The 23,926-nt window shown below is 53.7% G+C and overlaps 1 protein-coding gene across 1 annotated transcript; it reads right to left on the bottom strand.

Annotated features, from left to right (window-relative positions):
• Nucleotides 1-91: 91 nt before the first annotated feature.
• IGFBP5 (insulin like growth factor binding protein 5) lies at nucleotides 92-22,698 on the bottom strand. The gene is made up of 4 exons (XM_084524686.1): nucleotides 21,602-22,698; nucleotides 5,050-5,276; nucleotides 4,818-4,937; nucleotides 92-4,469 (listed from the first exon to the last, which is right to left on the bottom strand). Exons 1-4 carry the CDS (start codon nucleotides 21,930-21,932, stop codon nucleotides 4,338-4,340), a joined length of 810 nt encoding a protein of 269 aa, XP_084380812.1. The 5' UTR covers nucleotides 21,933-22,698; the 3' UTR covers nucleotides 92-4,337.
• Nucleotides 22,699-23,926: the final 1,228 nt, after the last annotated feature.

The raw sequence follows: 23,926 nt of genomic DNA, 5'->3' as shown, positions 1-23,926 counted from the left end.
AGCACCCTGCGGGGCTGGCTGAGCCTCCCCGGGCACAGTGTGCTGAGGGCAGGGCCGGCACACAGACGCTCCACGAGGGTCAGGCACAAGCTAACTGAATGCATAACTTTATTAAATAAATGCTTTGTCATGAGAAAAGACAAAGATCAAAGAGTAACATAAATTATAAGTTGAATAAATAGTATACAGCAATCTTCACTTTTTAATAAAATGTGAGATTTTTTTTTTTTTTTTTTAAGTACAAAATGCTAAACAGAGCATTAAGCTCTTCTTCCATTGTCAGTTTTTCACAAACTGCTTTTTTTTTTTTTTTTTTTTTTTTTCCCACCAGTAAGATTATGAGTATTTCTTGTTTACTGGAAAAAAAAAAAAAAATCAACGAAAACAAAACGAAACGAAACAACAGAGCTACCGTATGTATGTAAAGCTATAAAAAGCTACCGTAAAATGTGTAGTGAGTATTGCTTAAAGATTTAAAAAAAAAAAAAAAAAAAAAAAAAAAAAAAAAAAAAAAGACCAGGCAGGAAACTCGGAATCTGGTGTGTGTGAAATAGTGTGGGTGACGGTGGGCGACGTGCGCGGTGACGTCTGTCCCAGTGGCAGTGGCGGGCGGCTGGCGGGGCTGGGGACAGGGCACGGTGCGCAGGGCTCCTCGCCAGGGCCAGGACAGCGGTCTGGAAGCGAGGTGAGCTGTCGGTTGTTAAATATACAATGCTCCGTTTGGGAAAAAAAAAAAAATCAGTAAAAACAACAACACAAAAAGAAAGAAAGGAAAAAAAAAAAAAAAACAACACCAACAAAAAGAAGTTTTCACGGGGAAAGGGGAGAAAAAGAGAAGGAGGAAGAGAGAGAGGGAGCAGAGAAATAGTGCAAAATGCTCTTGTACTAGTGGTTTTCGAAGGCCACTGCAGTACAGACAAGGGGTAACCCAGCTGCTGAACATCTCCCCTGGGAGATGTGGTCCAAGGGCTGTCCTCACCCCTGCTCCAGCCTTTTCCTCTCACCCGGCGGCCGCTGGTGCGTGAAATGGCCGGCAACCTCCCCGTGCGCCTCGGTCCCCGTGCCGCGTCCACCCCTTCTGGTTTTCCCACCCCAAAGGCAAAGCGGGTCCCTCCACCTGCCCGCTGGGAACGGCAGCGCTTGGTCACCGCCCGATGGGTTTTGGAGCTCGTGGGGCCACAGCTGGGACCCACTTTGTATGGGGAGGACAGGGAGTCCTCCTCTGTCCCCCTCCCAGTGTCAAGGTGGTGGCTGCATCGTTAAGGCCACCACCAGGCTGGTCTGTGTCCCCTGGGAGCTGAGTTATCCGAAATAAACTTCCCATGGGGAGCTGCCATCCCTCTGCCCGCTCCCATCCCGCCTGTCCCCGGGCAGCACGGCTCCTTTCTCTGCAGCCAAAGGCTTTCAAGTTTTGGGAAATCAAACAACAAAACAAACAAAATGAACAAAAAAAAAAAACAAAAAAAAAAAAAGCAAGAACGAGAGGGAGGAGGAAAGGAGGGAGAGGGGCGCTGGGGAAGGTGGTACTGGCCTATAACAGTCAGGAGGTTTTGCACGGGGACAGGCAAGTGGAGGAGATGGGAGACAGCGGTGACGGTGCCTGTGGCCCTGGGGGTTGGCACGGGCTCCCTCTCCATCCTGCTGTCCCTCCACCCCCCCTTCACCATCCTGTTCACCCCCCATCCTGCTCAATCCAACCCTGCTCCATCAGCCCCACAGAGCCAAGGGGTCCCCTCCCCAGCCCCAGCTCCCCCCCAGCCCCACGGGGGTTGCCTCAACTCCTGCTTTTGTTTTTTTTTTTTTTTCTTTCACGGAGAGCAAGAGATCTGCATTTGGTGCCCCTCCTCACCCCCCCTCATTCCTCGCTTCCTTTCAGCAAAGGAAGGCACTCCACCCCCAGCTCCAAACATGCCCCGTTGGGTCTCCGTGGAAGTCTATTGGCAAAAAAAAAACCCTTGGGGGCCATCCAGTCCTGCCCCCACGAGGGCAAAGCATCCTTGCAGGATGCCTGGTTGCGGTGGTGGGGGGGATGCCGTCCCCTGGGACGCTACGAAGGCACCCAACCAGTGATGGAGAGGAGCCTTCACCAGAGCTGGTGCTGAGTCCCTCCCATCCTGGCCCCACCGGTGCTTGGGCCCCCTTCTTCCTCCCTGTCCAGCCCCAAGAGTCTCAGACCCTCTTTGGGGGATGCATTGGCTGCATCCTCCCCCAAAGACCGGCCGCATCCTTCGGATGGCTCCAGGTGCGTGTTTTGAGTGCCGGGGCTGCAACGCCCAGCCCCCGACAGCTCCTTCTCCTCCTTCCCTTTGCTGCAGGATTTCCCAGCGCAGCAGTCGCGGAGACCCTTGTCGTGGGGAAATGAGTCCCAAAATCCAATGTGGAAAATTAAAAACAAAAAAAAAAACAAAACAAAAAAACAAAACAAAACAAAAATAACACAACAAAATAGTCAGGAAGGCAGCTGACAGCTGTCCAAGCATGCCTGAGGCAGTGGGTCTCCGTTTCGTGGTGGCCTCTGTCACTGAGCGAGGACGTGGTTCCTGGGTGAAGCGTGAGGACCTGTTGCAGGATCTCACGGCAGGATGGGGAGGTGGCGGAGGGAGTCAGACGTGGCAGACATGAGCAGTGTCCTCAGTGTGAAAGGATGGAGACTGGTGTTTTCCTAACCCTGGGAAAGGCTACAAACCAGCCTTAACAAAAACCCAAGACGAAATAAAAGTCTTTTTTTTTCCCCCCTGGAGCAAACTATTATTTTTTTTTTTTTTGGCTGTGAAAACAAAAATAATAATAATAAAAAAAAATAATTAAAAAAAAAATCTCCATAGTTGGTCTTCGCTGTGGCAGCAAAGGGTGGTGAAGGGTTTTGTCCCCGGTCCCCCGTCCCCACGTATGCCTGCTTCACGCTGGGGAGCGGTGGAGCATCTGCAGAGCTGGCTTGGACGCAGCCCTCGGTGTTGGTGGGGCCTCGGGGCACCTCCGTAGCTCTGCTCCCTGTTCGGTCCAGCAGCTCTCCCCTTGCTTACAGTGAAGCCTTCAAATTGCAGATTTCCAGGCACGTTTTTTTTGCAAGGAGAAGTCACGTCTGTGTGCACGCACACGACAAATGCTTCCACACACACGGCTGGGTGACGTTTGGAGTCTCACTCGTCCAAAACTCGGATTTCTGACCTCCCGGTCAAGAGGAACTGCACTGAGAAGGGGACGTCTCCCTTCTGGAGTGTTTCTTTTTGAAGTCCACGAATATTGCGGGGGATATTCGTGCCGTTGCAGGAGCTTGTGTGTCCCTCCCCGGTACATCTCCAGGTGCGCAGCAGTCCCGCTCCTCCTCTTCTTCCTCCTCCTCCTCCTCTTCCTCCCAGCATGGTTCAGATCTGCCTGGATCGGGGCGGTCGTTTGGGACGGAGATCAGATTGACTCGAGTGCATCCCGGCGATGCAGGGAGGAAACTCCAGAAGAACGGAGCAAGGAGTGGAGACGCTGGTGGCCGCAAGGTTTTTCTCTCCAGACCCTTTAGAAAATGACTAGCTAATCCAGAAAGAATTAAAAAAAAAAAAAAAAAAAAGAAAAAAAAAAAAAAAAACAGAAAAATTCACCCCGCCCACAACCCCAATTAGAAAATCACCAACTCGGAGAGCTTCCTACATTGGCGTGGGCTCTGCTCGGCAGCAGGGGGGCGCGGGTGGTGCAGGGAGAGGTGCGGGATGGCGGAGCGGCCGAAGCTGGCTTGTCTCTGGCTCTGTCCTTTCCTTGCTGAGTCCTTGCTGTCAAAACGCTGCTGTAGATTCCGAGTCCTCAGTTTCTTCAGGGTTTGGTTTTCTCTTTCCTTCTTTCTTGTCTTCTTTCTTTTCTTTTCCATTTTCGTATTCCTTTTCTTTCTTTTCCATTTTCATTTTCTTTTCCTTTTCTTTCTTTTCAATTTTTCTCTCTTCTTTTTTCTTTTCTTTTCTTTTCTTTTCTTTTCTTTTCTTTTCTTTTCTTTTCTTTTCTTTTCTTTTCTTTTCTTTTCTTTTCTTTTCTTTTCTTTTCTTTTCTTTTCTTTTCTTTTCTTTTCTTTTCTCTTTTCCTCTTTTTCTTCTTTTTTTTTTTTCTGCTTTTCTTTTTCCTTGTCCTTTCTTAACTTCTCTTTTTTCTTTTCACTCTCCTTTTCCTTATCCCTTATTTATATATTTTTTTTGTTTTCGGTGCCTTTCTTTCTTCTTTTTTCTTTTCCTCTCTTTTTTTTTTTCTTCTTACATGAGATGAAAGGAATCGGAGTCCCGGGGTGCGGGGAGGTGTGGAGGGGAGGGTGGGAGGGAGCCTGGGTGGGTGGTGATGGGGCGGAGGGAGGGGATGCGACTTCACTCCACGTTGCTGCTGTCAAACGCGTGACACTGCAGGTCTCCGCTCAGGTAGTCAGTCCCTGGCAGCTTCATGCCGTATTTGTCCACGCACCAACACAGCCCACGCTTTCGGCCTCGGGAGGGCTTGCACTGGGGAAGACACCGAAGGGCAAAGATCAGGAGCTTGTCACCAGCCCCCGCTGCCTCCCTCGTGCTGGCTCAGCCCTGAGCTTGGCCACTTTTACCCCAGCACCTCCATCCCCAGCCCCGAGCTCTCCTTTTCCTTCTCCCCTCCCCGCTGCTTCAGGATGCTCATCTCAGGCTGGACCACGCTCAGAGCCTCCAGCAAGACCACTGAGCACCAACCGTGCCTGGAGAGGCTCCCAGCAACTTCCCCACCATCCTGATGGAGGAAAATCCTCCATCTGTTCCAGCTGGGATGGCAGCTGAGCAAAGCCTCCAGGGTGAGAGGCATCCCTGCCTTCACAGGGCTCTCACCTGCTTCCTCTTGTAGAAGCCCTTTCGGTCGCAGTTGGGGAGGTGGACGGCGCGGGGCACCATCCGCTGGCTGCTCTTCAGCTCCTGCAGGGAGGCCTCCATGTGCCTGCGGCAAGGGCCCTGCGAGGGGAAAATGGGGTTTGTCAGGTGGGGAGCACCTTGCAGTGAATGTCCCCAGGTCCCTATTCTCAGGGTCACCAAGCCCTCCCGCGGAAAAAGGGACGGCACCCACCAGCTCAAACTCTTGCCGGAGCTCGGGGATGACGACGCGGGGATGTGCCGTGTTCTCCGCCATGCCCACAAATTTGGCCAGGGTCAGCTTCTTCCTGCGGTCCTTCTTCAGGGCCTCGGCTTTGAGCTCGGAGAGGCGGCCATGCTTGGGCCGGTAGGCCTTGGGCGGGTAGGTCTCCTCTGTCATCTCCGACGTGGTCGGCTCCTCGTGTTCACGGGACTCCCGTTCTGGAGGGGAAAGGACAGCAGACCATCAGGTCTCCAGCGGCTGACTGGGGATTGCTGGTTTGATCGCAGAGGACATCTTTGCACCAGGACCGAAGAAGGCCCATGGAAACGCATCTGTCCTCCGGGTCCCTTCTGGGAAAGCCCCAGGTCTCGCTCCTGGTGTAACCCTCAAGGGGCCAGCAGGAAGAAGAGGCTTTAGCAGAGCTACAAACCAACCCTCACACAGCCACCAACTCCCATCCCACCCCACCTTGAAGATGCAAGAGCACAAGCCAGGTACGCTCAAAGACGAGACGACGCCAAGGCCCGGGACTGTCACACAGCAAAGCCACCGCATGCCCTGATCCCCTGGCAAAGCCTGTGGCAACGCCTCACAGCAGTGCTGCCCGGCCATAGCTGCCACCAGTGGCACCGAGGAGCACATTTAGGCTCTGCCCGTGGCCCCGTGCACCGCCTCGCATCGCCCCAGCGTGACCTGCCCAGGCAGGATGCAGTCAGGAGCCCTGCACGGTTATATATAGGAGAGCTGGTGACAGGCTAAACTTAGCTGACTTGTGACCTTTTAGTGCAGCCACCAGAGTGAAAAAGGGCTATTTCTGGACTAAATTTGAATACGGTTTAGCTCCTGAGGTTGCTGGTCTCCCAGCCCCTGCTTCCCGGGGGACCGGTGCTGATGCTGCCAGGGCAGGCACGGGAGAAGCCACCAGAGCAGCAGGACAAATACCAGGGGGCTGAAACAAGGCAGACAGGAGCGTCCCTGCAGACGGCTTTGCCCCACCAGGTTACAGAGTGGTGCGCATGGGGACACCCAGCAGGGGACACCCGCTTGGGGTTGATGGCAGCACCAGCCTGGCACACACAGTGGGTGGCCCTAGAAGTAGCACAGGGGACAGGCTGGTCACTAGGTCCCCACTTTCAAAAGCTGCTAAGTTTTCCGTGGACACTTATTGATTTAAACGCTCCTCTCTCCACCCCCCTGCCCCCCTTTTTCTTTTTTTTTTTTTTTTTCTTTTTCCATGAGAGCAGAGCTGGATCAGCATCCCAGACTCTGCACCCAGAAGCCACCTAAATGGCTCCATCCATCCTCCCTGGGATTTGCACGTCTCTCCAGGACAGGATCCTCTTGCCATTTTGCCCTGTGACACTCATGTGCCTGTATTTTCGCCTTGCTGCTGGATTCACAGTCACTCCTCTATTATAAGACGACGATGGACACAGGATAGGGAGGAGATTGATTACATCGGGAACGTACGGGGTGCAGCAGAAGTTCCTGCTTTGCCACAAGATGCTGCTGCACTCCAAGGTCTGAAAGCAGACCAGAGACAACTGCAGTGAACGAGTCCATCCACGGCCCCGACACTGCTGCCACCTCTGTCCTTTGAGCCCCCTCTGGCACCGAGTGCTGGGGCATCTCCCTGGGCTGCCCCCGAGTAGCTACGGGAGGGGAGGATTCACAGCCTGCCCTTATACAACATCATGCAGCTCATCACCTATGAAACACCACCTGAGAGGGGCGCAGCTCCCTGGGCAGCCCTAAAAAAAAAAAAAATCAACAAACCAACGGGCCACGGCAGCGAGGATTCAGAAAAACAGCACAGCGCGTCCAGTCCCCTGGGCTCGTGGTGCAAGGGGGTGTTTGCAGCAGGCTCCGTCCGCTCATATGGGCAGCAACTCGAGCCTGTGCAAACACCTTGTTCCTCTGCTTCCTGCCAGCAAGCCGGGGCGGGCTGCGAGCCAGGGACTAACGTGGAGCCCTTTCGGCAAGGGCAGGTGGGAAGCACAGGAGCACGAGGGAGCTGGGGAATGGTGTGTGCTGAAAGCTGCCCAGCTCCTGCCCGGGTCCAGCTCTTCCTGCAGAGCTGAAGGAGCGCTTGGAGGAGCTGCTTTCGCCCTCCCCGGCATGCTCAGCAGCGATGCATGGAGGGCTGGCTGCGGTGGGACACCTCGGGGTGAGCCAAGGGGCTGGCTGGTGCAGGAGGAGGAAGGGTTGGGGCTACACAGCCTTGTCCTGGCCGTTGTCTTGCGATGCCCAGACAGCCACAGGCTCTGGTTTAGGTCTTTATCTTCTGGTGAGAAGTCCGTGGATCCCTTTCCTCCACCCTCTGGTGATTTTTAGCCTGATTTCCTACAGCAAGGAGGCCAAAGCTCATGCACCTGTTCCCCAATTTGACTCTAACGAGCCAATTTAGACAAAGGGAAGGGCAGAGGGCTCCGACATACAAACGACTGACGAGCTCTGGGCAGGTGGTGAGAGACCATCGTGGTACCAAGGCGAGGGGCCAGGCAGAGCCACAGCAGCAGCACCAGCTGCCCCAAATCCTCACCTTCTCCCCCAGCCATCTCACCCACACCAACCGGCAGCCACCCCGTGCAACCGGGACCGTGTCAGCATCTCCAAAGCCCCCACGCCCATCCCTCAGCCTCCATCTGCCACCCCCGGCTGGCTTGTGGCAGGCAGCACTGGCACCGCTGCGTGTCTGCTCCCAAGGAGACGCTGGCGGGAGGAACGCCCAATTTCCCCGAATGAGCCCTAATTGTGCCTGTCTGAGACTCAGGAAGGAGGCTGGAGCATCTCCTCCCTCGCTGTCAGGATCTGGCCCGATGCACAGCCCATTCCCGCCTACAGCCGGAGCCAACTCCCATCCGCCTCGCCAACCTGGTGCTTGGGTTTCAGGCAGGCGGCCGTTTGCGGAGGCAGAGCAGCCGAAATCTCCCAATCCCAGTCCCGGGCACAGGGCAGCAGGAGGTGGGTGAGCCTCACGTCTCCATCCCTTCTCCCCACCACTGGGGAGATGTCAGCTTCTCCGCAGATGTCCCAGACCCCATGGCCACATCGAAGAGTGACATTGGTGGCCACGCTGAGGACGCTGGCTAGCCGGGAGGTGGCACTCGGGTTGTAGGAATCTCAAGGGGCTGGAGACCCTATGGCCAAGGCAGGAGATTGAACTCAACTCAGAGCCACCCCATGACTTTGTTGCTGGTCCTGGCACTGTGGTGTCCGTGGGGGACCCAGGGAAAGACTGGAGAGCTCCTGGAGACCAGCTTGCAGGTCCCCAACACCAGCTGCTGTCCTAATTTCTGCAGGCTCCCATCAGCCCTGGGAGGCAGAAAATACCCTGAGCTGGGTGCGGGCTGTCCCCTGCCCCAGTGGATTAGGGCTTAATGCTGGAGCTGGCTGGGATGAGCTCCTGAGCAGCTCCTTCCCTCCAGGAGCCATTTCCACCCTGCCAGTAGAAAGCAAAACACCCGTGACAGGGAAACCACAAAGCTCGCCCGCTGTCCTCGACAGGCACGGTGCAGAACAGCCTGTGCACCTCCCTGCACCTGGCCCCAAAGCCAGCCCACGTGCTTTCGTCCTCCGGAGGCTTTTGGGCACCGCACAGGGTGATCGCGTGTGCACGTGGGTGTGTGGGAACGCCGCCTCCTCCCCGCTCGCTCGCGTTGCGGGAAGCGTTTTCCAAAATGACTGGGAGGCTCAAATTTTCGCAACACGTTTCCATCGCTTTCTGGCAGGAAGGGAGGGAAAGTACCTATTTGCTGCTGCTAATGATCCGTGCTCGTTACATCCACAGCCCGCTGCTGCAGGACTTGCCGTCCTGTTCAAAAACCGGGGAAAAAAAAAAAAAAAAAGAAAAAAAGAAAAAAAAAGCCATGTGCACCTCAGGAGAACAAGCACAACCACTGCCTCTGATCTTGCTCAACAGCCTGCTTGATGATTATCACGATTATTATTATTTACAGCACGAGCGCCAACATAATACACCGCTTGAGCAGGAAGGTGTTAGAGAAAGACATAACGGGGACCTGAGTTAAACCTCTAGCAAGGGGATGACAGCAAATGTCACTTGGGAAGTCGCTCAGTCCTTCTGCCTCCAGACCGGGCCCTCTGAGGGGCTCATTGTGAGATGGGAATAATTAAGGCTTGCATTACCCAGGGCTTCTTACACCACAGAGGATTTACCCCCAGGACGGAGTGCCACCACCCAGTGTTGCCACGAAGGGGAGGACTTCATCATGCATGGCCCCACACCCTGCTTTCCTCCTGGGATTTTGGTCCCTAGTGGCAGCTGTCTTTTGAGCATCCTGGTTTCTGTCCCATCACTGCATACAACAACGTAGCGTTTTCTGAATTTGGCTGGGTGATCTTTGACACCCTGGCCTTTCTTTCTGGACAGCGCTCTGGGATCGGGCATCTACACAGGCAATGCTGGAGCTAGAAAAGGGAAAATGCATGGGGAAAGGCTGGGGGACAGAGGGAGGGCTTTTTCTGCAGTTCCCATTGATAGGAACCACAAAGCACTAATCAGGACCAGATCCAGACACTCCCTGCTGGCTTCACCCATAACATCTCCCTGGCACAGACAGCTGCAGCCTCCTCCCTATTGCACCTCCACAACCTGATGAAGCCCCACGTTGGTGCCTTACATCTTCCTGCTGGACTTTGCACGCACACGCAGGCAAAGGCAATGATTGCTGAAGTCAGTGTCTGCCTTCTGCCCTGCACCTGCCAGAGCGCCTTTCTTTTTCCTCCCCATCCTTTTTTGCTGCTGGTTCTTGCTGGGCAGCATGAAGCAGCTGCCCGGGGCTGGGAGAGGAGGAACGTCAGTGCTGCCCCTGAAAACAGCTTTAGCACTTGCAGGTCATGTTAGGGATGTACCTATTTTTCTTCAGATTGGGTCTTACACAGCAAATCTGGGCTTAGGTCTCTGCCTAGGAAAAAAAAAATAAAAATCTTGGTGCATTTCCCCCTCTTGTTCCTACTCCAGAGGACGGAACATGCCTGACCCGCACCAAATCCTCCTGGAACAGGCAGGCAAGTTCCTCCCCAGCCTGCACTTGCACCTGTGACCATGTCGGGAAAGTAAAACTCCCTCCCTGCTGGTCAGCACACGGGGAGAGTGTTTGCACTCCCGCCAGGCAGGCAGGGACCGGGAGGGTCAGCTCAGCTCGCGCCCTTTGGCAGCTGGAGAGCACGACTGAGCAAAAGCATTCCTGAGCTCCCCAGGGGCTGCGGGGATCAGCCCGTTCACTGCCCTAACAAAGAAAAGCTCGCTTCCATTCCCAGGGCAGGCACAAACCCCCAGCGTGACAGCAAATGACCCCCCCCAGCCCTGCTGGAGTGGGCACGGAGCCGGCTGCGGCGTGATGCCCGGGACTGGGGTCAGTGCCGCGGACCACCGCCCCGGTGAAGTCAGGCGCTGATGTCAGGCATCCGCGGCGGCCGGCCAGCCTCAGGAGGAGCAGCAGCCAGGGCCAGGGACTCAGGCTGCAGCCGGTCCCTCTGCTAGCCCCGGGGCGTTGGCTACGGGAGAGCCAGCTGCAAGGCGCCTTGGACTTTCGACGAACTTTTGTGCTTTGGTGGGGATTCAGCGGTGGGCCGGCGCGGCAGCGCGTGCGCTGGTGATGCTCGCAGGCGATGAGAGACTGGGAGGAGGCACCACACACTGAGATGGGCTGGAAAGCAGCAGCCCTGCTTGGAAGGGACAACCTCTGCTGATGGCCACCTCGCCTCCCCCAAATCCCCAACATGCGCAACAGGCATTGACGATGGACCGAACGCGGAGGATTTGGGGTGGCTAAACTCCATGTCTAGGTCATTGTGGAGATGCTGCACCCTCCAAACGGCAGCCAGCCCTGTCATTTGGCTTAGATACTGATTTCAGGGTGGAAGGACTTATCTCTGGAGACCCCAGTCTCTTTTCTTGCGACTCCTATGGTTTCACATAGGCTGAAGCTAAGAAATGTAAATCCCACCACCTCTTCAGGACTGGTCTCCCTGCAGCCTGTGGGGTAGCTCTCATGGGAAGCTGTGCCAAACTGTCCTACATGCACAGGTGCACTGGTAAGAAAACCCAGACCCTGTTTCCTTCACTGGGAATTTGCCCAACAGTTGTCACAATAAGCAAATTACCTTTGCGATTTGCAGGCTGCTGCAAGAAGTCTTTAAGAGCTAAAGCACTGTGAAGTGCCCACAAAAAAATTCATTCTGCCCCACCATGCCCAGTCCCCTACTCAGGACAAAGAAAAGAGTCCAAACAATCCACAAACCGCAGCCCAAAAGCCACAGGAGCTTTTGGAAAAAGACTTCTGGGATACCCCAGTACCTTAAATCCCTAACAGCATGGTGAATGTTTCTGCAACCTCACTCTCTTGTCCCACAGAGACAATTTTGAAGAGAAGGCCATGGACTGATGGGACCAAGCTCAGGGAAGAGATGGAAAAGCAGCCGAAGAGCTAGAAGTGCTCAACCCTAGGCTAAGACTTATCTCCATTTTATCAAGCTGAAACCTAGCAGGGTGCTTAGGAGCTGCTCAGGAACACCTGAAGAGCCATGGAGAGTGAAGACAGATGGCAAAAGGATGTTCTGTGCTGAGGCCTTTGTCTCTTAAGTTAGAGTTTGGACTTTGCTGAAGTAGTCTGGAAGACCAGCTCTTTCTCAGGAGATTAATGTCTCCTCAGCAGAAACCTGTGGATGCAGATTCTGCTGCATCAGCCAGGGCTCACCTGCAGAGCGTGAATATCAGGTGCTTGGGCTGCCCCCAGGTTCACATACGATGCATAAGAAAGGGAGATCATTGTCCTGATGACCTTGCGTCTTCACACAAAGCTGGATGGGGGAGAAATGCAGCTCAGCATGTGGGAAGGAGCTCTCAAGGGAACCAACTTATGTTTAGGTCTGCTGCGGAAGCACATGGCCTATCTGTAGGAATGAATCTCTGGGTCAGCACCACTTCTCCGCACTGCCAGCAAATGCTGTGGAGGTGGGAGAGGTAAAGTTATGGGAGCTGGAAGCATAGCTGTGTGCCAAATGATACTTTCCTAAGCTGGCGTTCCTTACTGCAGCCGCAAAATAAAACTACCTCGGAGCAACTCTCCAGAACAAAGAGAAAATCAGGTTTAGATATGGGTAGCACCACGACAAAATCTCCTTCCCTAATTGCTGCCAGCTGTTAGTTCATCAGGCTCCAAGCGTCCATGCTGTGCTGGAGGAGCCAGGCTTTGGCATCTACTGGTGAGTTCGGCTGTTTGTGACTTGGGATGTACAAGCAAGGACTGGGGCTGATAAAGAGGTGGTGTCTTTGACTTGGTTGTTTCTCTCCAGATAGCTCCCAAATCTGTACGAGGTTAGTTCTCAACACAGGCTTGAGAGTTTGCAATGTGTATACAGGGCACACGAAGCCAGGGTGAGAATCCAGGCAGTGTGACCAGAGGCTTGGGGTTCCCAGCAACAACCATTTCTGGTGAGGGGGAACCCAAGGTACCTAACCAGTAAAAGGGTTAGGAAACTTTTGAGTCTCTCCCTTGTATTAAAAATGAACGAATATCCATCCGTCTCAATGAAATGATGATGATGTGCCCCATCTTGCAAAATTGCAGGCACTCTGCTTCTAGATAGCTGCTTGGATCACCCTGACATTTCCTGAACAAAGTTATTTTCCAGGGAACTGAACTGGCAAGTGGAGAGGAAGGAAGTATTTCAGGATTAGATTTACATCAAGAAGCTTCTGTAGCTGATGCACTGATGATAGGAAGATAAAACATATTTCCTTCACATCATCTGGAGACTACAGATGTTCCCCATTCCATATGCTGAAGCTGCAGAAGAAGCTGAGAGCTGAACTGAAGAACAACTCAGAGAAATGTAAATAAATCAACTTTCAATATCATAGTGACCAAGACATATTTTTCCTTCCTGGAAAGGATGAAATCATTCAGTCTTTCTTAGTCTTGCATGTTTTCCAACAAATCCACCCTAGTGGCAGATTCCATTGGTTCTAATAAAGGCATTAAAAAAGCTTCCATGCTGCCAACTAAGAGCAGAAAAGAACAAAGAAGGAAACCCAGGGAAGAAGATTGCCTGTCTCTGTCTAACTGATGGTACAAGTGAGGAAAATCTGGAGTAGCTCCTGACAAACATTATTGAATCATTTACTGACAGTTTCTCTGTGAGATTTAGCTGTGGCAAAAAGAAAGGAAGCCCCTCATGGAAAACGAACATGCTTTCACGTCTTCTGAATGAAAACAAAAGGGTCTGAACTGCTCATCTGGCTACCAGCTGAGAAGAGATGACCTGAAAAAGCATCTGCTATTAGGGTTTTCTTCCAACCCATCACACCTCCTTACTTCCTAAGGACACAGTGAGCCTTTTTTTCAGGCCACCTCTTCTCAGGGTTTTGAATTTGATTGTTGCATACTGAGCAGAGCTCTTAACAACTGGGAACTGAGCCTGGGAGAGGCTGGTTGCACTGGAGAACAGAGGTCTCCATCACAAGATCCATCCCCACTTACGGTAATGATGGGCTCTGTCAGACCCAACAGCAACCAGTATCTGAAAGATCCACGAAAGCCAAACCTGCTTCTCTCTAGAAAGAGATGAAAGCACATCAGGTGGAGTCTGGAGATGCACCTGTGTCAGGTGCTGAACGAGAACTGTCCAAACACCACAAATATTTCACACGTACAGCTGTGACTGCAAACCTCCAGCCTAGCCTGGATTAATTTCTAGGCCTTCGGCCTGACTTTCACAGCTCTGCCTTAAACCAGATGGAAAAGATCTGTGAGATCATCCGTTGCTCATCTCTGTGTCAGCACCAGATGACACATCGTCACATGCACTGTCCAGCCTAACTTTTACAAGCTCGAAGTGATGAGATTTCCACCTCTGCCCTCAGGCCTCCCTTCTGCTTTCTCAGTGGCTCCTTCTGTCAGAAAGTAGAGTAGGCCTGAGTAGGCCCAGCCATTCCTTAATCCCTCAGTCCACTTAAGCAGTACCACATAAAAGTACCAGAAGTTTGATGTTCACACTCTGACAATATTGCTAAGCAGAAACTTGCCCAAGCCTGATCTGAAACACTGGCTCTAGTCTCTCCTAGCCATTTCCCCCCCTACACTGCACTGGGGCATACACCGCCTGATTCCCTTTGGTCCAGGCAGGATGTAAAGATGCTTTTAAATGGTAAAAAGTATCAACAGTCCCTTTATGCAGCGAAATGTACAGACCTCCATTTTGGGGTCTGAAACTCCAAGAAAAACAATGGATTGCTCTTTGCAACAGGTCCCGAGCCTTTCCAGAATTAATTCCCTGTTGCATTTCACTGTTTTTTTCCACAACCTCAAGCTGTCCCTGTTGCTACAAAACAAAATAACTGAATACTGAAATGCTTATGAAATGATGCAGTAAAGTTTCACCCATTTCTGCCATTTCTTCAGGAAAGCAGGAGCCACAAATGAAAGTGACTGACACAGCCAAAGATATGTCTTTAATGACTGGTACACCGTAATGAGACTTTCTAGTAAAACTTCTTTCCTCTTTTCCTGCATCACTTTTAAATTAAAAAGTGAAAGCCAGGTCCCATGGTTGTTCACTGTCTTAATTACTAGATTTTCATCATTAGTCCAATGCATAACATCTGATTTCTTAAGCATGAATAATGAAAGGGTCTGTTGATTTAATTGTTTTCAGAGGACAAATCCCATCTGAATTTGGAACAAGAAAATATTTCTATTGGTTTTCTGCAAAACAGAAATATGACTATTAGTCAACTTTGCCCCTAAAGTTACCTTTAAGATACATTCCCTCTCTTGTTTAGCTGGGGGATCATTTCCTTAAGTATCTGACAGGATTACCTTCTTGCCCTTAAATAGCAACCAGACCAGCAATCTCCATCAACATAACAATTATCTCCATCAGTGAACCAGCTGTGTCCATCCAACAAGCAAACAAACCAAACTCTGCAATAACAGCCCTCAAGGCAGGCAGCTGCTAAGTGCTTTCCAATCCTACTGAAGCCAACAGCATCTCTGGGCTTTCCGCCTCACAGTCCTTCGAGGACTGAATTAGCTGGCCCCCAAGGAAGGGATTAGGTGCCTGAAGGCCTATGGTGCTCTGGGTCTCAATCCCTGGAGAAAAGGCTCTCGGCACCTTTCAGGATCAGACCCTGCCTGGTTAATAGGGAATGATGTGCAGCCGAGGGAGGCTTGGACCTTCCTTCAGGCTGTAGCATGAGGCAGGTGTGGTGTCCTGGTGTCCCAGCCAGAAGCTGGCTGCTCTGTGACATGGACTGATGGGCAGTTCACACACTTATCCTGGAAACATCATAGGCAGACAACAGATCCACCAGAACATGCTGAGAAATGGCTTCCTTGAGAGCAAATTTGCCCACATCAAACCACAGAGAGTCCCAAATTTCTGCAAACACATTACGCTGGCTCCTGCTGGGATTAACTGCGAACCGGTGGATTGACATAAACACTAAGGGGTCCCCTTAGATCACTAGCATCAAAGAGCCACTTCAAAAACAACATCTTGCTGAGAGTTGCCTTGGCTACACAGCTGAAGGAATAGAAAGAGAGCGTCTGGTGGGGGAGTGGAGGGGAGAGGACAGGGGATTTCACTCCTTCATCACCAGATGCGACACGACCCTTCCCAGACGGGCTGACACACGGAGCACAACCCATGCCTGGCCTTCTCCAGTGGCATCCTAGGGCCTGGGAGCAAGGCACGGCTGCCACCCTGCTCTGCAACCTGCAGCAGCCCTGGGGACACCCAGCTGGGAGGCTTTCTCCTGCCAGGTTACCTGCCCTCCCCTCCTTGCAGCAGAGCATCCTCATGCTTTTTGCTACACTTACCCTGAGGATAAATGCACGATACCAATCTTTTCTACCTGTTAAAAAAAAAAAAAAGAAAAAACTCCTTACAAATGACTAGGTGGTTATTATGAAGGCTGCCAAGGAGTTCATCCAGGCCAAACCCTCTGGATCATCTCTGACCTCTCCATGCACCATGTCTTCAGGGCCTGCTGCTTCCTCCTTCTCAGGTTATTTCTGCTGTCTTCAGCTCGCCACATCACCAAAATGCCACCTTTTCTCAGCTCAGGTCCTGTTTCCCACTTCCCCAAAGGCCACGTGTTGCTGCCTTGGCAAAGGGAAGCTTGCAGAACAAACACGGTGTGTGAGCTCATATCCACGCAGCTGGCTGGGGGGACTATCTGGCCTCTATCTCCTCCCTTACCTCCCGTTGTTTGATATGCTCACCTGCAGCATCTCATCTCTCAGCCCTCGGTGGGAGGAACGGGTAGGCTGCTCTCTGTACGCCAATATCTGATCTTTATGGCCAAATACCCCATGTGCCAGTCGTAAGCAGAACCAGAGCGATTTATGCGTGCTGCCTGGAAACCATTCTGCCCCCAGAGACAAAAATGCTTTGTAAGTGTGTTTCCACACATTAAATGTTTGTGCAGGCATGTGTGGGTGTGTGAACACGGGCACATGTGTGTGTATGCTCACAGGGATATCTTCCCGGCACATACCAACCCTGCTGCTCAGCAGCCCACGTAGAGGGGCAGGTGTGCTCCAGCCAAATCCCACTTTCATTTATGTCCGCCCCTGAATTTGCACTACTTCGCTGGGGAAAAAAAACACAGGCAGGATCTGCCATGCTGTGGATCATTTTATCTGCCCTACGAGTTAGCATGGGTGAAATGAGCTACGGCAGTTCTCAGCAGCTTGTCCTGCCCCTTCCCAGTGCTCTCAGGCTTCCCAGTTTGGGTGAGGAGCACTGGGAGCCACCACTGCTAAATCCGCTCCTGCTGCTGCTCCTTGCCTCGTGGATGGGCGCTCACAAACCGAGGAGCAGGCGAAGCTGCAGAGTGCAGCGAGCAAAGCTCGCAGCCGACGTTAGGAGGAAGCAGAGCACCGTGCTGTGCTTGCAGGCACAGCCGCTCGCTGCCTCTCCTCCTCCTCCCTGCCCTACCAACACGCGTGTGCCAAACGTGTGCCGGGCACAGGATGCTGGTGCTGGAGCACTGATGGGAGGAGGCAGGCGGCCTCCCTCCAGCATCCCTCGTATCTGCGGAGGCTGCCATGTAAGGCCAGCCCCAGTGCTGCAGGCGGTGGTACAGCTCCAGGCGGGCTCGCTGGGAGCGGGTCCAGGCTGACAGACGTGCGCGGGAGCTTGGAGCCGCTCCATCACTCGCGCACGCACGCACGCACGCATGCACGCACAAAGCCACGTCTTTGCTCCGGTGAACTCTGCTGGCACCAGGCAGGAATTTCATTTGGATCAACTACTTAATATTCTTGCTCCTTCCTTAGAAACCAGGCTGCTGAAAAGTCTTTCCAGCCAAGGCCCCTCCTTTCCTGTTTGAACCACCCCATCCCTCCCTCCCCCGTACACGCACACCGCAGAAACCCAGCTTTCTTGCTGGCACCTGATGGATTTCACCTTCTCTCTCTCTTTTTTTTTTTAATATATTGTTATTGTTGCTGAAACTTCAGATCAAAAGAAAAATGGGGTTTTTCCTGTTTTGGATAGGAGGCTTTGCAGGCCTGTTGATACTAGCTTTTGCCTTGACAGCTCGGTTGCTGCTCTGCACAAAGGACCCGGTGCTCAGCACCGCACGGCTCCTTCCCCAGGCCCACAGCTGCTGCTGCGTGTCCCAAAAACCCCGTGCCCGCATCCTGCATCGCTGGGCAGGGAGGGGAAGTGCACTGGAAGGAGAAGCAGGGTGGGGGGAACGTGTTGGGGCGGGATGAAGGACTGCACCCAACAGGAGCCGCAGGAAACCTGGGCTCCACAGCTCTCCTCTGCCGCCTGCTTCCAGCTGACGCAGCAAAGACGATTTTCTTAGCGCTAATTCTGCGCAACCCCCCCCCCCCTCCCTTCCCCTCCTGGTTATCGTTGGCGCACGGTTTCGTGGGGAAACTTGCCAAGTCTCGCTCGCTTTCTAGAAAGAGAGAAGGAACGAGAGAGGAGAAGGAAATATTTGACAACCTTTGTTTTTCCACGAGCTGTTTCAGGGCGGCGGGCTGCGATCTGTGCCCCGCGCTCCCCGGCGCTCGGCCTGACCTTGCTGTGTCAGCAGGAGGAAGTCTGGCGGGAGCACGGGGCAGCGAAAATGGAAAGACGCGGTGTGTTTCAAACAAAACTTAAACAAAACAGAGAAAACCCAGAATCCTGAAGCTTGTGCCATAAATGAAGCTCATTCATGTATTTTTTTTTTTTTTTTTTTTAACCAGGAATGTCAATTACAGCAGCGGTGTTTGGCTTTCGGCAAAGGACGGTGTCTGACTGCTGTGCCAGCAAGGACTACAGGGACCATCCTGTCACTACCTACCCATCAGCCTACTTAAAACGAGCCTTACCAAAGCCCTTTAATCCTATATTTGCTTTCATTTCCGACCTCTTTGCCAGCCAGGAGCACATCCTGCGCAGGAGCCCTAGCATTTCTCAGCGCTGCCGTGCCCAGCTTACAGAAGAGGAAACTGAGGCACGGTGCCCAGGAGCATCCTGTCCCCACGCGAAACATCTGGTCTGCAGCACAGCCAAGCCCGGCCTCCCAGCGCCGGGCTCCTGCAGTATTCTTGCTGCCTTTCCACCTCGGCTATAAGGAGGAAAGCATCTGTGATTTTCAGCTCAGCCAGCGCAAGTGCAGAAATAGATAGAAATGCAGTTTGATCTAGTCCTTGCCACTGTCCCAGAGTTTATTTCGCTGATTCTTTCTCAGCGGTTTGCAGCTCAGGGCCAATTTTGGTCATTGATAGATCGGAGGGCCAGGCCAGCTTCCCCAGCACACAGTCCCTGCGCTGCTGGCCAAACTGGCAGAGGCCAGAAAGTTCAAGTCAAACTTCATTTCTTTCCTTGCCCCGTTGCTTAGTAACACGCCTATGAAAATATACTTTGTTCTCACACACTACCAGTTGAATGCCAAGAGCGTTTTTTCCCTCTCCCATCCTCAGGAATTCCTGATTTATTTTTTATTTCTTTTTCTTTCTCTCTCTCTTTTTTTTTTTTTTTTTTTTTCAATCGTGCAAAGCTCGGGAGAAGCCTGCTGGTCTGCTGCGGCTTCCTGCAGAAGCCTTGCCCAGCGGGGCTCATCTCCCACCTGCAAACCAAACCCACCGAAAGGAGCCCCCTGCGGCGCTCAGGGAGTCCAAATGGCAGCTGCAGGTGGTGCCGGGGGTCGCTTTTGCAACAAACCTGCAGCCTCTTCCCTATTCCTCTCCTTGTTCGCTCAAAGGGTGCTCCCCATCCCAAGCTCACCCAAAGCAGCGACGTTATGAGGGGACCAGCCAGAGTTTGCACGCAGAGCACCTGCTAAAGGACCAGGCTCCTTGGGCAGAGCAAGGCAGGTGGAAGGAAAGGAGACTCAACCATCAGCCAAGACACAAAGCTTTTTGGGGTGCCCTCGGTTCACACCAGGCACCCTGCCTAGGGGTGCAAGGCTCAGCCCCACTCTCGCGGCTGCCGCCGCCTTTTGCCTGCATGGTTTCCCCTCCTGGCTGCACCGCCTGCCTCCTGAACACACACGCACACGCGCAGGGTAAATAAACACAGCGGATGACGCGCTCGGGGATATTTCGCATAGCTCGGCCGTCAGCAGCTTCGTGCACGGCTTCCTGGGCTCTCACACAGGGCAGCAGCTCCCGGCTCCCCCCTCAGCCCCCCACGCACCTCTCCACCCGGCCCTCACCCCCTCTGCAAGCTCCCTTGCAGAAGGCCCAGCTCTGTTTTGCCGGTTCTGGCCACTTTTTGCAGAGGCCGGAGAGTTTTGGTCCTTTGGAGGGGGGAAAGTTACACGTCAATGTATATACGTGCCCACAGAAATTGGTTTTGCCCTGCAGGATGGAGCGCAACAGCACGACCGCTGCCTGCAAGCAGCAAAGGGGAAAAATAATAAAAGCACCAGGATTTATTAGGTGCTGGAAAGGAGAAACGGATTCCCATTGCGCCGGTATAAGCAGGAGCTTGCTAACAAGCTAAAATGACATTTTCCTGAACAACAACAAAAAAAACAAAAAACAAAAAAGGGGGGGGGACTTGATTCTGTTTTTTTTTTTTTTTCTTTTTTGCAAAGTGCTTTCCTAGGTCCCCTGGACTCGCAGACCCCCGCCCGCCCCCCTCCTCCCCTGCGTGCCATGGCAGAAGGGCAGAAGCTTTTGGAGGTGCATGAGGGGCCCTGCCCCTGTCCCAGCCACAGGACCCAGGAGTTTAACCGGGCGCCCAAGCGAAGGAGCGCTTTCTGCCGTGCTTTTGTCACGTGCAAGGTGCAAGCGGTTCAGCAGCTTGGCTTTGCGCTGCTGCTGCCGCGCCAGCCCTCGTGCTGGTTTTTATGCCTTCTGTCTGCCTGCTAGCGGCACTGCCACTCGCTTCTGCACCCGCGGATTCCCTGCTCCTTGTGCACCTGCTCTCCTCACCTCCCAGCGCTCAAACCCGTTGCCCAACAAAGAGGTCCAGCAGCAGGCAGCCAGGAGTTGCCGCGGCCACGAGAAGGCGGGAGGCTGAGCGATAAACCCAGGGGGGATAAACCTGAGGGTTTTGGGGATGGGGAAGGTGCCCTGCCCAGAAGGAGCCTTTTATCTCGAGTGCAGAGCCCCAGAGCGAAGTGGAGAGAAAGGGGGGTCCTGGAGAGGGTGAGGATGGGGATGTGGGAGGGATGTAAAGGGTGCAACTGGAGAAGGACGGGGATGCAGCTGGGACTAAGAGCGAGTTTCTGGGAGTTTGGGGGAAGAAAACCTCTCCATCGGGGATGGGACGACCCAGAGGGGGTGGATGGGGGGGGTGCAAGATGATGCAACAGGAGGTTCAAGTGGGGCATGGATGGGAAGAAGGAGTGGAGAAGCAGTGGGGGGCACAGGTGGGCAGCTGAGGGGATGGCAGAGCAGCCGGGCAGGTGGAAGGGCAGCAGGAAAAGTGGGAAAGCAACAGGGGGATGGCAGAGCTGCCAGGGGAAGCGGTGGCGGTGGAGAAGCAGCTGGAAAGATGGGGGCTTGGCAAAGCAGCGGGTGGAGGGGCAGGGAGAGGAAGGAAGGGGGAAATAGCTGGAAGGGACGGAAAGACAGGCGGGGTGGGTGTGTGCGCGAGGGTGGAAATCAGGTGGAAAGATGGAAAAAGCAGCTGGGGAGACGGACGGGCAGCTGGCGGTGGCGGAGGGGAATGGAAGAGCAGCCGGAAAGGCAGCAAAAGCCAACAGGGGGAGGGGAAACGGAAGAGCAGCCGGGGACGGAAAAGCGGGGCCGAAGGATGGAAAAGCAGCCGGCGGGGCGGAAAAAAAGCAAGCGGGGGCGCGGAAGAGGCACCTGGACCGCTGCAAAACGCAGGCGGCGAGCTGCGGGAGCGGGGGCAGGGAAAAAAATAAAAAAAATAATAAAATAAAAAGAGCCGGGGGAGGGGTGGGGGGGAGCTGCAAAGCAAGCGGAGAGCCGGGGTGGGAAAAAAAAAAAAAAAAAGCAGGCAGGGAAACGCACTCCGGGATTGGGATAAAAAAAAAAAAAAAAGGGAAAAAGAGACGGAAAGGAGGAAAGGGAGCCGGCTGCGGGGCACTCACCGGCCTTGGCTTGCTCGCGGTAGCTCTTCTCGCTCAGGCAGACGGCGGTGCCGTGGAGCAGGGCGTGCAGCGGCTTCTCCTCGCCCTGCCGGGGGAGGCAGCGGAGCCCCCGGGCGCAGCGCTCGGTGTAGACGCCGCAGGGCTGCCCGGCGGGCAGGGCGCAGGTGAGGCAGCAGCCGCAGCCCGGCTCCTTCACCAGCTCACAGCCCAAGGGAGGAGGAGGGCAGAGGGACAGAGCTTTGCCGTCGCAAGGCTCGCACTGCACGAAGGAGCCCAGGCACCGCGACAGCCCCGGGCAGGCGCCCAGCAGCACCAGGAGCCGCAGCAGCATCGCGCCGGGGTTAGGATGCTGCGGGATGGGGAGCGCGGCGGGGGGGTGGGGGGGGGCGGGCGGAGCTCGCTTCCCGCTTGGCCCCCTCCGGGGGGCTCGGAGGGGGGTGTTGTGGGCTCGGGGGGGTGCGGGGAGAAAGGAGAAAATCGGATTCAAAAAAGAAAAAGGGCGCAAAGCGCAGCCCCCGCTTGCCGGCGCCCCAGGCTGGGGGTTATTGGGGTGCGGGAGGCTCCCGCTTTGCTTTTTTTTTTGGCTGCGGGGGGGGGGGGCGGCTAGGTTTGCTTTGGGGCTTTTTGTCTTTCTTGCTTTTTTTTTTTTTCTCCTCCTGCCGGCTTTTTTTTTTTTCTTTCCTTTTTTTTTTTTTTCTCGCCTCGAAAAGGGGGGATTCTCAGCGCAAAAAAGAGAAGGGGGAGGGAAAGGGAGGGGAGGGGGGGAAAGGGAGAGAAGCGTGCGGGGGCTGCACGGGGGGCTGCAGCCCACAGGTTGCGGGGGGAGCAAAAAAAGGGGGGTGGGGGGGGGCCGGAGACTTCACGCACTCACTCACACGCACACGCACACTCTCCCCAAAGGGCTGGGAGGAGGCAGGTTGGGAAGGGAGCAAAGTTCCTTGCAAACCAGTGTCCTGCTCTTACTGCATCAAAGCAGTCAGGAGAAAAAGAAGAGTAATAAAAAAAAAAAGGAAAAAAAAAAAAAAAAGCCCGCAGGAGAAGGAAGAGGGGATGCAAAGCTCCCCTTTCCCTCCCCCCTTTTCTTCTGCAGGAGGAGAAAAAAGTCTCTCCCGACGCAGCGAGCTGCTGGGAAGCTTGGTATGAAGCAAAGTTGTGTTTCGATCGGCTCTGTTCAACCTCCCGCTTTCCTCTTCCAAGATTTGCAAAGGCAAAAAAAAAATAAAAAAATCAAAAAATAATAAAAAAGTGGGAAAAAAGCCCCCCCCACGCACCAAAAAGGCAAAAAAAAAATAAAAAAGGGAAAAAAAAAAAGTTTTCTGCAAAATTAAAGAGTGGTTGGTTGCAAAGTCTGCAGAGGAGCGGTAAAAACGGGGGGGAAGGAAGGGGGGAAAAAATTAAGAAAAGAGGTAAAAAAAAAAAAAATAAAAAAAAAATCCACTTTGTAGATCTCCCAACACTTTTCCCCTGGAGAAGTTTCTAAAGAGACTGAATACTGCAGAACAGGCTGTCTTTTAAATAGACTGCCCCTGGCTGCCTGCCAGCCCCTAGCTGCAATTTGAGATCCCAATGACACCTCAGCTTGACTGGGTGCCAGCAGCCAGGGCCCTATCAGTGCACACTCGAGCCGGTGGGGGTGGGGTGCGCAGCTTCTGACTTCTGGGCTTCAAACCCCGGGCAGTGATCAAGGATAATATTATGAGGAGAGACAAGGGGAGGAGGAGGAGGAGGAGGAGGAGGAGGAGGAGGAGGAGGGGGGAAGGGGAAGGCGAGGATGGGGAGGGGAAAGGCAGGGGAAGAGAAAGATGAAAAAAAAAAAAAAAAAAAAGAAGAAGAAAAAAAAAGTTGAGATCTTCACGGTTTAAAAAAAAAAAAAAAAAAAAAAAAAAAAAGGGTAGAAGGAGAGAAGTGGTTGCAATGGGGTTGCGGGGAGCCTGGGAGGGAGAGATCAGGGTGCTGAGTTTGGGGAGGGAAGAGGGGGAGGTGTATTAATAGGGCCTGATCCTGCTGCTCTCAGCCTCGCTTGGGGTGGAGACCCCCGGCCCCTTGCCCGGGTGGCTGGGGACCCTCGGCGAGGGGGGAGCGGGTGCGTGCGCCCCACCATCAGCTCCAAAGGTGAGATTGGCAGGGAGATGGCTGGGTGGGTGCCAGGGAGCTGCTCTTGCCCACCCTAATCCCAGGAGGTGCCTTTGTGCGTGCGGTGTGCCCAGCTCTCCTCTCCCACCCACCCCAGCCTGGGCAAGGGGTGAAAAGGCAAGGGGGGGGGCTTTCCCTAATGCCAGGCTGTGCCCCTGACACCCCCAAACAGCAAGGGTTAAGGCGGCCGGA

The sequence above is a fragment of the Aythya ferina genome (genome assembly GCF_964211825.1).
Source record: "Aythya ferina genome assembly, chromosome: 6".
Taxonomy (NCBI): Eukaryota; Metazoa; Chordata; class Aves; order Anseriformes; family Anatidae; genus Aythya; species Aythya ferina.
Note: the sequence above shows the minus strand (reverse complement) of the source record. Positions and strands in the feature narration are given on the sequence as shown.